We start from the raw sequence: 12,851 nt of genomic DNA, 5'->3' as shown, positions 1-12,851 counted from the left end.
CAAACTTCTTACAATTAATTGCACACTTAATTAAAAGTGGTGGTGTCCATTCTTAATGCACACCAGCTGAATTAAATCAATATAAAAGACAACCACTATATATGACAAAGTATAACCTACTGGAAAACATATCAAACTGATTAAAAAAGTTGAATCGGAAGTTTACTAAAGCAATCACTATTTAACTTTAATTTCTTTCCATTATTGCATCTCTGCAAAGTTATCAATCCAAAGTATTAGGATTTAATATACTTCTAAGTGCTGTAGTGATGGCAACATACACTTCTAATTTTGTGCCTATTCTAATTTAGGTAGACACAGTCTGTATTTTGGAGATGTCCAAAGAGGCCTAACCCTCTCCACCGACTCTGTCTAAAGAGCTGCTTCACCAGCATCCAAAATCTAGATGAACCTAAAATTTGTGGTCCAGCTCCTGAACATTTCCCTCACAATATCAAAGCTAAACTGACCATATCACTTTGAGAAAGTTATTTTTAGAGAAAATACCAATTGGTTAGACTCATAAGGGCATGTCTAGGCTGGGATTCATCACACTCACACATATCGAAGCCTCTTATGGCCACGGAATGAAAGATAAAATTTCAAGGTAAATGATTCCTTGTATCCACAGCTGAGCTCCACTTACAATGAAATGGGCCATACAGGAACCCTGCAGAGCTTCCCTTCCACCAGCTGCAGAAACATTAGCCCTACCACTAACAAGGCATCCATGCACACAGACATTCTCACTGCATTCAGGGAGACCTTAGCTTTGGCAAGCAATTCCACTTTGGGAACTTCCAAAGTCCACTCCTGCTGGCAGGAGTTCAGCAGGCTCCCCTCACCTTGCCTGCACGCTGTGAAATGCAGGCCCAGAGTAGCTCACTGTCACTTTTACTGGGAATTGCTATCAGTGAGAGCGGGTTTTTTTGTCAGTAATGCGCAGTTTTCTGCAGACAAGCTTTTGGACCCCACATAAGAGAGCTCACCTGACTTCAGTGGAAGTTGTGTCCACCTAGGACAGGCCTAAGTTTAAATGGATTCCTTCCTCCAGTATCACACTGGAGCCATTCACAGCCAGTGCAGCATTGCTTCACTGCTGTATACCTGACCTCTGCAATAAGGTACATCCAAAATATAGCTGCCAGCACATTCCTAATATCATCAGCACTGAGTATCACCCATAGTTTCCACAGAAATCTCCTCTGGTCCTGGCCATGGTACATCCAACTGCTTTGCAGAATTACCCAATGCTGCCCAGACAGACCCTTCAGAGCAGACAGTCTTACCAAGAGGACAGATGTAAGAGGGAAAAAGCAGCCAGATGTGAGAGCTGATCTCAGTTCCATTAGTCTAAATCCCAAGGAAGCTTAACTATTTAAACAGACTCCACAGGATTTACCCCAGTGTAACAAAAGCATATATCTGGACCTGTATTTGTCAGAATTCTCACTTGTATATAATTAAAGATCTGCATTACTGCCTCATTAAATCAAACTTTCAAAAAGACCAATGTACAGACCCCTACAACACAGCGAGACACTAAGAATGATCATTTATACACACTAGGATTACTCAGTTGATTAATCTGGTTACAAGAATGCTGCAAGGAATACTTGATAGAAGTTTATCTTGATGAAACCTACTTTGGTTCAAGCGATTCTCATCCCCAGTTCAGGGCACACTCCTAAACTGCAAACCCACAACACAGCACAGGCAGGCTTGGCCCTATAAACCTTCACTGTGTTCCCCACTCCTCCCCTCCTTTGCCACCAAGGGCATTACCAATGCATCATCAAATTACAAAACATTTATTAGCACCAACAAGTAATTACACAGCAGAGGGGTCAGAACATTGCAGTTCACTCAGGCTCCCAAAATCACCAGAGCATTTCTGGGGACCAGGAGAGCATTCTGGAGACAGAACCCCACTGCCTGTGGCAGTGTTCACATGCCCTGCCCTTCACTGCATAAAGTGAAGCCACTGCTGATGAGATGCAAGAGATGTGCTGCCTCACAGCAGGGTCCCACAGGACTTCAGAGATGCCAGGTCTCCTTTCAAGCTGCACCCACAAGCAGCTGGCACATTGGTGGAGGGTCATCATGCTGCTGCCGGGGTACCTAGGAACCATTTTCCCAACAGCCTCAGATGTGCCACAGGGTGGTGATTCAGGCCAAGCAGCAAACAGCCAGAGGCACCAACCAAAGCAAAATGCCCAGATAATCACCACTGCCCCACCAGCCCAAGCAGGCAGAGAGGGCGATGAAGCAGAGGAACCCTGTGCAGAAATACATCACAGAAGGATGATCAAAATCTCTTCTCTCTGATTTTTCTCCTCTTCCCCACAAGCAAGGCATGCAGCTTTATCCTCCCTCTGACAGTGATCATCACAAGAAGGGACTCCACTCCCACAAAACACATGCACCTCCCTGCACACGCCTCTTTCAACCCTTGCCCTTCCAAGGCCAGGGCAGTCTGGAGTCACAGTTGGCTTTATTCTTGCCTGTTAGCACACAGAAAGACAGAGGGGCAGCCAAGACGACAAAAAAGGCCCATTACAAGCCCAAGAAACCACAGTATCAAGCATGAGCCATTCTCAACCCTCATGCACATGCCTACAAAGATCTTTTTTACAGATTCAATCTAACGTTTGTGGTACCACCTGATCCCCAAAGCTGGATTTTACAAAAAGCTTTCTTTGGCAGGTAGGGATGGCAGGAACCATCATCCATGGGTCTAGGCTATAAAAACCTTTTAAGAAACAGAGGGTGCTTGGGATCTCACTTCTAATAAAAATATGAGCAGACAGCAAGATGAGAAGGAGTGCAGTAAACTTATGTTTAGACCAAAATGAATTGATAGCAGAGCTGACAAGGCAGCTCTGTTCACAAGCTGACAGGCAGCACAGTGAATACCTGGCTCAACAGAGACTGACTCCGACTCTTTATTGGGAAGCTAATAGTGCACAGCCTCACAAGGTGGAGGTGGCAAGTGCAGAATTCTGAGCAACCCTTACCTGCCAACTTGGCTTATACTGTGATATAACACCACCATATCCTTTCTCGTCAAAGCCACTCACATCCACACTCCTTTTTTATACCTGGGGAAGGAGTTTATTGTGGAAGTAATGCAAAAAGCACAGGTTCAAATGCAGCCAGCTGACAGAGCGTGAAGAAAGTCTGCAGGTACCCTCCACTGCAGGGCTCCAGTGCCATTCCTTGTCCAGAGGCAAGATTAGAAACTACCAGACATTTATCTCTTGTTTACATGACAAACACATATATATGACAGCGTAGTAGGTGTTAGTCTTTTATTTTAAACACACATTTGTTCATGACTCCCAGGTGCCCCAGCCAGGAAACCATTTAACTGTACACAAGGTATTTCATCTCCTAAAAGAGGAAATCAGCCAAGTGTGCCACTGCCCTGCAGCATCATTCCAAAACAGCCAAGCATGCCACCAATCCACAGCCTGTCCCAAACAAGATGCTGTTCTGCAGCAGACCTTCTAATTGGATGCACTTTTTCTATCACAGTGGAGGAGAAGTTAATAACCACCTCTCTCTTTACTATCCCATGCTTTGAAATATTACTGGGATCTATTCCATTCCTCATGTTTTCAGCTGTCCTGGGAGAGGGAGGATCCACCAGGAGATGACATGGGTGGCTCCTGCAAGGCAGCTAGCAGTACTAACAAGCAGAAGGACTTCTCAGTCCAGTGACTGCATGACTACAAAGGCTGGCAGTGCACTACCCGCTGACAGGCACGAGCTATGCCCCAGAGCCTTGGCCACACCAGCTCTCAGAGTCACACTGCTACAGGTGCTTTATCCAAGGCAGATAGAGGCCCACTGAAAGACCACAGTAGCTGCTGCCCCATGCTCTACCATTCCCTTGCCATGCCAGGACAGCCAACAAGCCAAGTGACCCAGCACTGGCTAAGGAACTACCATCTGGTTTTGGCAGGCCCCAATAAACTGGTAAGAACACAGACATGAAAACCTCTTCCAGCTAAAAGTAGCATCTACCTACTGCAAACACTATGGGGTAGACAGGGAAGCTGAATAAATCCTCCCACACCTCTCCTCACCAGCAGAGAGATGATCTGCCAGGCAAAGATGTTCATTAGGTTATTATGTGCCAGTCTGAGCGAGCTGCACTGCACCACACAACTGCCTTAACAATCAGGAACTCCACGGGACAAAAATGATAACAACAGCAGGGAGATAAAGAATTATTAGCCAGCCCTCATCATACCCTACAGGGATATAAGCCACAGTTCCATCTAGGTATTTTTCCAGAAACAGCTGATCGTGACTGCAATACAACTACAACAGATGTAAATCAGAGACAGAGGTAATTCATTAATTACAAGTGCAATTAACTGAAAGTCACAACTAACTGCAGCTCGAGAAGGTATTTACAGGAATGGTTATGCACTGTGCTCAGTAAAAACGCTTTTCTGAATGCCAGCCAAAGAGCAGCCCCACAGAGCACCACCAAAACCTTTCCACCCAGCGGAATCCAGGAGCTGCGCGGCCGCGGGGTGAGCTCCGCACCGCCAGTGGGGCGGGCGTGTGAAAGCCACACACCTCAACAGGGAAGGCGCCTTTCCTTACCTGAGCTGTATCTGCCACGCAAACAGAACATTCTGAATTGATCTGATGAGCACTTCTTCAGGAAATCCTAAACTCCGTGCACAAAAAGACAGCTTTAGCCATGACATCGATTTCTCCAGGAGCTCTTACCATCCCCTTGCTTTTCAAATTAACATGACAAATAACACATCTTTGCAAGATAAGATAGGCATAAAATCTTTAAACTCTAACACTGCTTTAAAATCTGAACTAAATAAAATTCAATTCCATGTAAGATAGATGTGCATACATATATACAAGACACAAATATACACACAATGTCCAATATAAGATGGTGAAAATTACTTTGCAATTACAACCAAACATACAAACAAACAATTACTTTGCAAAAACAAACCCAAAATGAAATTATCAGACTAAGACTGGGATACAATCTTACAGAAAGGAAAGCCCCTTAGTTTTGCAAACTGAACCAAAGAAAAGATTTATTGAAAAAGAAAATAAGTGTATTTTCCTGCAGGACTAGAATATGAAGAAAAAACAGGGAGTGAACAAATACGAATCCTAGCAATATAAAGTTTCAGTGTTAATTATGAAGCTTAATAAACTCCACTCTAATATTTATTTAGCATTACAAACAATTTACTCCAGTAAACTATTAGTGTTACTACTAGTGCAATTGATTTATATTAATAGTATAATGAACTATTTAAATGTTTGGAAGGTACACTAATAAAACATTCAATCACTTCCAACCCTCCTCTCAGCAAAGCTGGACACTGGTAGATTGATTGTGACTATTGCACTTTTGCTTTTTGGTTTGTTTGGGTTTTTTTTTAATTTGCAAACTGATGAGGATCACTGAAGTACCACAAAAACCATAACAAGCCAGTACAAGTGAGAAAATATAGAAAGTGTCATTTGCTTAAATCTCACATTTTGAAATAAGATTTCTGCTACAAGACTAAACCAGCCTGAACAGTGGAAAAGCATCAACAATGTGCTGTCTCTCAAGGGAAAACAGCAATAATTGAGGCAATCACAATCAAGAAAGTGATACTGATTGTTTTGGTGTTTGTTTGTTGTGGGTTTTTAAAATAAACTGGATATAAATGAGTGTACTCAATATGCCCAGAAGCTTTACACTAATATAACAGAGGTAGAACAATATGAGTACAGCATGGAAATAAATTCAAATTTGGGAAAGGATCATCCAAACTAGAAAAAACAACTCAACATTTCCTTAAAAACAGAGAACAGATGAAGAATCACAGCTCTTTGAAAGCAGTTTGCTTGGTCCTGTGTTATCAAAATCTCCTTGATTTTTGGGGTCAGAATTAACAGCTATTAAAAAAAGGAAGCTGCTGTGTCCAGGTGACACAGCCTGGGATGCAGGTGGCCACTGGCTGGACGAAAGGAAAATCCTGGACAAACTTCCCCTCTTTTGGCACAGGCATCAAACCTTCCATGTAGAGCTTAATTTTCAAGGTGCAAGGCAGCTGTACATGGAAAAAAAACGTTTCACTGGACTGAAAATCACTTCCCAGAAAGCATTAATATTTGTTAGCCATGTGTAAGGGCAGACATGAAACCAGAGACCTACAAGGAAAAGAGCGACAGGCCTGAAATATTTGTTTCCTCAACACAAGCTGTGCCACCATTGGAAACATGGAGGGGAACATTTTTATATGCTGCTTTTAGCTCCATGCACTGCATTTGTGGTCATTTTTCCATCCTGTCCACAACATCTGCTGAGACTTGTGAGATTTCTGTGAAAATTGTGAGTTCCTGGGAAACAGGGCTTAAATGCACCCAGACAGCATTGGAAGATTTAAGAATAAAGCAGCTCATATTGAACTTCTTTTTAAAGGGATTTTAATTAATTCTTCCAAGAGGGCAAAGGGGAACATTTGTGCCAAAGCAGCTTCCCAAGCTTTGCCTAAAGAAAGGAAATCACCCTATTTCAGCAGTAGGCATCAGCCATCACGGGAGCCACACCAGCACCATGCACAGCTGTATCACACACAACTGGCAGAGAAACCCTGCTCTGAGCCACACCAAAGACCTGGGGACACAGCGAAATATGACACAGTCATGTGGCTTGTGGGTATCAAAAGGCAAAGCTGCTGTCCATTAGCAAGGGGACTACATAGAGATAAAAGGTAATGGGAGAGACTGCTGCAATGGCGTGGTTCAGGATACCCAGCAGTTTCCTGACAAACACTGACACTATGTCCCATTTCACTTGAAGATGGACAAGGAAAAACATCCACTCTTTTTCAAGCCCATGCTTTTTCAAAGCACTATTAAGAATAGACCAACGAGAGCCAACCACTACAAAACAGAATCATTCAGGCTGGAAAAGACCCCTGAGATTGTCAAGTCCAACCACAAATCTATAGTGCAGGATTCTGATACTGGACACAAACTCTGCTCTTAGAAACACTCTCAGCTCAGCAAGATCCATTGTAATAAGCAAACCATGAATCTGAGCAGGAATCCTAGATCCACATTCACAGAAAGTACTAGAGAAACTGCAGCATAAGCGCACACTCCAACGTTTTCTCAAAAGAGGGCTGTGATTAGTATTTACATATTACAAACCTACAAAATTGCTTCAATTCAAACAAAGAAATTACCTTAATTGTTATGTAGTTTTTTAATGACTTTGACATTTTTTCTTGACTTCCTTTCACATGCAAATGCCCTATAGTTTAAAAAAAAAAAAAAAAGAAAAATGAATTAATCAGGATAAACAAGTGTGCTTCTTAATAGGGAGCAAATGAGAAAGACTGCACTGAGACACTGTAAATGCTGGAGGCAGCACTGTAAATGCTATGATGAATACATGCTGAACATTTCAATGCAGTGGGTAACATTTTTCAATAGCTTTGCCTACAATCCTGCATACCTCTCCAATCTCAACATTTCCACTGGGTGAATTTTAAAATATAGACATTTAAAACATTAAAAAAACCCACAAAAACAAAAAACACCACCACCATGAGTCTTCATCTTCAGAATTGACAATAAACTGATAAAAACAAGCACACAAATATTTTCAGTTTTCACAGGACAAGTACCTTACCTGTTACTCTTTACTTCTCAGAAGTATTTTAATATTTTCCAGTGATCTCACATTAAAAAATCCTCAAAACTCAATCTTCTGTACTTATCACTTGCTGGTGGATGTTAACGTTTATTTTTTTTACTCTGAAGTTTAATAGCACTGGTTCAAAATATCTTAAATGCAAAATGAATTTTCCACACATTCTCAATTTCTCCAGACTTGTGAGACTGAGAAAAAGCAGGGCGAGGGAGGGACGCAGCTACAATGCCTAATTTGAATTAGTTTATTTTACAATGTGATCTCTGAGCACTGCTAGAACTTTCAGTAGCCACATGGACCACTGCTGTGCAGTGCTGCAGCACAGGAAAAAGGCAGTAACATTGCATTTAAGAGAGAATGTAGAACTCAGCTTTAGGACTGAAAGTTCTGTTCAAGAAAGACGGAGAGGTATGGCCCGAGGTAGCCTGCTTACAGGCCTCATCTGTGTGAGCCACGGCAGCACCACTTATGGAAAACACCAACTATCCACAGCACTGGAGAGATGTCAAACATGCTGCCACTGAAAGACTACTCAGCATAATTTCAGAAATGTAAAAAGCCTTAACAGGCTACCAACCACCCACAACCAACATGGGATTTTAGGTACTTCTGTGACCTGCAGCATCCAGCACTTAAACACACTTCAAAGCAGATTCTTAAGCATAAATTTCTCTTGCTCTGTAATACCCTGCCAACACAATATTTCACATTTGGCAGCCTAGTGTTACCAATGCCTCAGAGTGCTCGCTCCCCAAGGACAATGTATGATGACAGTCCTGCTTTTTTGAGTGGTGACAGAAGTGGCATTTCTTGCTCAGCAACCCATGCAGCTGCCTGCATTTTGTGGCACTCACTGCACAGAGCAGCTTTGCAGCATTGCCTGAAACCCTCTTGCTTTCACAAGTAGATAAAATCCCCGTTACACACTGGATATGAAAGCAACAAGCTCAGGCCTGATAACTGGACCTGAAAATCTCATAGTTTCACTTCTCAGCTATTTCTGTTAATGACTCAAAGCAACAGGAACTCACCATAAGAAGACTACCTCCAGTCCTACCCTGACACCTCGAAATTTAGTTTTGCACAACATACTCTATGGAGAGTAGGAATGAATCAAAGAATCTATGGATGCAGAAGCAGCTACAGTAGCTACCCATGATAAAAAACCTTGCTTTCACTGTCTGTCCTGTCTACTACCAAGTGAGGCCACTTTCACCAGTGCATGGTTACACCTGAGACAATCAATAAGCATATTTAGGCTGTCAGACACAGGTGGACACCTGCAGCTCTTGTGACTTAAGTAACACCCACAGCCAAAATTCTCCTGGGAGAAGGAGAAGAGCCTGGGTAAGATTACTTTTTCTCTTTTGCAAAGGTGCCTAAATACGGACTTACTTAACTTCAGGCAGACAAGTTTAAAATAGTCAGGCTCCGTATTCCTAAAAAGGTACTGGTAACATCTGAATTTGAATTAATATTCCTCTTCCAAGAATTTCAGTACTTAGAATGATTTCATTCAAGAACACAAAATACAAGGATTTTCATAACTTCACTTTGGCACTCTTCCCAGAGTACAAGTAGTCTAAAAATAAAGTCCTTATAAGATTTATCCCCAGTGCAGGGATTTTCTTCCTCTAATGGGGATTGCTCTTCCAATTCTGAGCTTCTAAAATTCTGAAGTCTGTTAGCAGAATAAATTGTTTCTGAAGCTGATTCATTTGCCCTAAATAATTCACACCATCATCCTCCAGCAAGATTTTTTGACTTAATGAATGTAATCTGTCAGCTCCTAGAGAACCTCAGTGTACAAATTGCCCTTGGAATTAAGTTCTCCCTTTTTTTTTTCCAATTGACTTCTCTTTATTTAGCTGATATCAAAAAATATTTCCCCTACAGTTTCAGTTCCAAGTTTGAAAAGCCAGATTCACTGGTTTGTCAACAGAAGGCTCCACTTGGCAGTAACACTGCATCTCAGTGGAAGTGCAAAGGATTCCACAGTGCCTTGGGAACAAAGCACACCCTGGAGGATGCACCAGCCTCTGGACAACTGCTATTGATTTACAACAGGCTCTACACTGGGAACTGAAATTAGAATTCAATGTTCATCCCATACAGTACAAATATATAAAAATGAAAGCTCATGTAATTCCCAGAGTGTACCACAGCTCTTCTACACAGAGAAGTAGCTCCAAGAGTTCTCAGAGACATCCTGCCCAAAATACTAATCAGCAAAAGAGAGGCTGCAGACTTGAATCTGACTTTCTATTGACTTCAGCTGTCCATCCAGAACCACCACGACTGCAACAGGAAGAACAAATGTCAAGGTTTCCATCAATGGGAACAGCATTAGAGCCATCAAGTGATGTAGTTCAAAGCACTGTACAGAACAAACTTCACTGAATGAAGCACTTTTATGCAGAGGGAGCAAGGAGCAGTTCTACATAATGCCAGGCAGTGTAACATATTTTCACAGCATGAAATGCCAAACTTAAGAAACCCATACTATTGTATTTGTACAGGCCTCTCAAGTGATCAGTATTTTACTTACCAGAATGCAAAAAGTAATTCCCCCATTGCTCACACTGATGATACACCTCACACTGTGCAATTTCATTTTCATGATGAGGAAATGCAAGATCTATTCCACCAGTATGAATGTCCAGCTGCTTTCCAAACACTGCACTGTAACAATATTTTCCTGATCAGTAAGTAGAACACCACAAAAGCTTTTTGTAAAAAGAAATGCAGAAAAGGGTAAGATGAAACAATAATTTAAGGGTAAAAATTAGTAACTGCCATTTTAAAACAAGACTTTACACATACCTTGGACACCAAACCTGCAGCAGAACTTGTATAGACAGGACCCGTATCTGTATCAGGACAGTGTCCATATCACAATTACTTCTCCTCAGTAGAAGCAATTATTTTTCTACCTTAGTTTAAAGGATGGGCAAGCAGGATGTCTCCTTTCCTTGCTCTGCTACAATTTCAGTATCAGACAGGTGCCTTTATGTGCAAACCTACCAACTTATTTCTATAAATTTGGTATCACTCTTCCTTATCTTGTACTTATTCTGTAAGAATTCAGACAATAGTGTGTGCAGTCAGGTCAAGCTGGGCAGGTTAGCAGTTTTATTTTGCCTACCTGTTAAACAAAGATTACACTTACACCCTCACAGGGATGTGAGTCAGCCTTGACTGCTCAGAAACCCAGGAGTGCTCAAGCAGGGAAAAATGCAAGGCTTACAAACACACAGGCCTCCCATATGACACCTTGACAAGGTGCTCCTGCTAGCTGGCTAAACATTAATACTTTGGTCCCTTTTTGAGACAAAACACCCAGCTAACACTGTGCCACATGATGGCTTTGCAGAAGCTGTTGGGGAACAGGAGGAAAAGACAAGGAAGAGAAGAGAGGAGGAAAGAAAGAACGGCTGTCACATCCCCCAAGTTCATCCTTCTCTGCTCCTTCGTGCTTCAAAACCAGCTAAAGCACAAATCTTCCCAGGACTGACCCTCACCTTCCCCTGTGCCACTTGCTGTTCCCTGCAACAAAACCATAAAGAGCTGGAGAGAGATGACAGATGGATCTGCTAAATGCAGAAGGACGGGAGGAACTGCCCACCTCACCACAAGGGAAAATGCAGAGAGAAGATCAGACCTGAGGAGGTTAAAGCAGGAGACTCCTCCTCCAGGGCTGCTCTAGAGACCAGAGACTCCTCATTCACAGACTTCTCAAAATTAATTAATCTAACTTAGTTAAAGTGCTTTGAGATACTTGGCAAAACAGACAGCTAAGTAAGTATTGCTTAAAAACGGGCCTTCAACAGCTGACTGGGACAGCAAATTGTTTTCGGTCACTTACCAAAGTAAGCTCTCTGTTTTTCACAGCCCAAGATCACTACACTTATGCTCACCATGGATCAGGTTTTATTTATATGGCAGGAGCCTCATCCAGCCTCAGTAAAATACATTTTTACAGCAAGAAATGCAGGCTATAAACAGCACTGCTTTAGCAGACAGGCCATGTTGTAACTGGCATTTCTTATCTGTACACTTCTGTCAGGGGTTGTACATCAAACACATCGAACACAGCATGATTCTGTGCACTTTGATTGCTTTAAGAGCTGCCTCACCATGCTGAAACTATTTACAGACAGAAAATCACTCTTATAAACACTTTTCACAAGCAGGTAGAAATGACTAACAATACCAAGTGCACCAGAAAAGCATATGAAAGAGAAACCTAAAGCAGCTGGTTCCACCTCCTTTCAGCTTTAGCTGAAAATTTAAGCTAAACAAGGTCAGATCTAAACTATTTGTTATTAGCTTCCAAAAAAAGATTTGAGACTAATGCAAAACCAAGTACACTATCAATCCTCCAGGAGAGAAGACTTTTTCTCCTGTGGTGAAAATAAAACTTTCAATTAAGAGCAAATTACATCAAACCAACTGCAAGCAAAACACTACTCAGCAAGAAAGCTGAATAACACTTTGATTATTAACATGAACATCCACAGCTGCTGTTAAGATAAGGCCCGCAAGATCTCATAGATCAAGCTGGAATCCCACACCCTGTCCTCCTGACACCTACATCCTGAACTAGGTCTGATGGAGACTGCTAGAAGTGGAAGGGAAGCAAATTAAAAAGGTACCATAACTTTCACCAAACCTTTGGTTATTTAGTTCAAGTTAAAAGACTGCTTATCAACTGTGTGATCCTGTGTGCCACATTTTAAGCACCAAGTCTGACTCAAGAGAAGGTGCCAAAACATAGAGACAGTAAGGTGAAGCAGAGGTTGTCTGGGCCACATGTGACATCCCAAGTTCATAAAATGGTCACATTAAAACCAGTACTATCTACTGATTAGAAAACATTTTCAATACTGCTGCTACCATTGTAATGTGACTGAAAAAAAATAGTGTTAGATTTATCAACATCCAAAAAATCTGACCTTGATATTGTGGAACATTCAATGTGCCATCCAGGTCGTCCTTTTCCCCAGGGAGAATTCCAAGACAGCTCTTGAGGTTTGGCAGCCTTCCACAGGGCAAAATCTTTACCATGTCGTTTATCAGAATCAACTGATTCTGGCAAGAGTAAGTGATTTGTTAATGGGATATGTCTCAAAGAAAAAAAAAT

The 12,851-nt window shown here is 41.9% G+C and overlaps 1 protein-coding gene across 3 annotated transcripts in view; it reads right to left on the bottom strand.

Moving 5' to 3' along the window:
- The window catches only part of CARS2 (cysteinyl-tRNA synthetase 2, mitochondrial), a 35,298-nt gene that overhangs the window by 10,851 nt on the left and 11,596 nt on the right, over positions 1-12,851 (bottom strand). For all 3 annotated transcript variants that reach the window (XM_066313823.1, XM_066313822.1, XM_066313821.1), the window contains 4 exons: positions 12,664-12,799; positions 10,257-10,390; positions 7,239-7,306; positions 4,621-4,687 (listed from right to left, as the gene is read on the bottom strand). In XM_066313823.1, coding sequence (XP_066169920.1) covers positions 4,621-4,687; positions 7,239-7,306; positions 10,257-10,390; positions 12,664-12,799 — 405 coding nt within the window. The remainder of the gene's footprint in view (positions 1-4,620; positions 4,688-7,238; positions 7,307-10,256; positions 10,391-12,663; positions 12,800-12,851) is intronic.

The sequence above is a fragment of the Sylvia atricapilla genome, chromosome 2 (assembly GCF_009819655.1).
Source record: "Sylvia atricapilla isolate bSylAtr1 chromosome 2, bSylAtr1.pri, whole genome shotgun sequence".
NCBI lineage: Eukaryota > Metazoa > Chordata > Aves > Passeriformes > Sylviidae > Sylvia > Sylvia atricapilla.
Note: the sequence above shows the minus strand (reverse complement) of the source record. Positions and strands in the feature narration are given on the sequence as shown.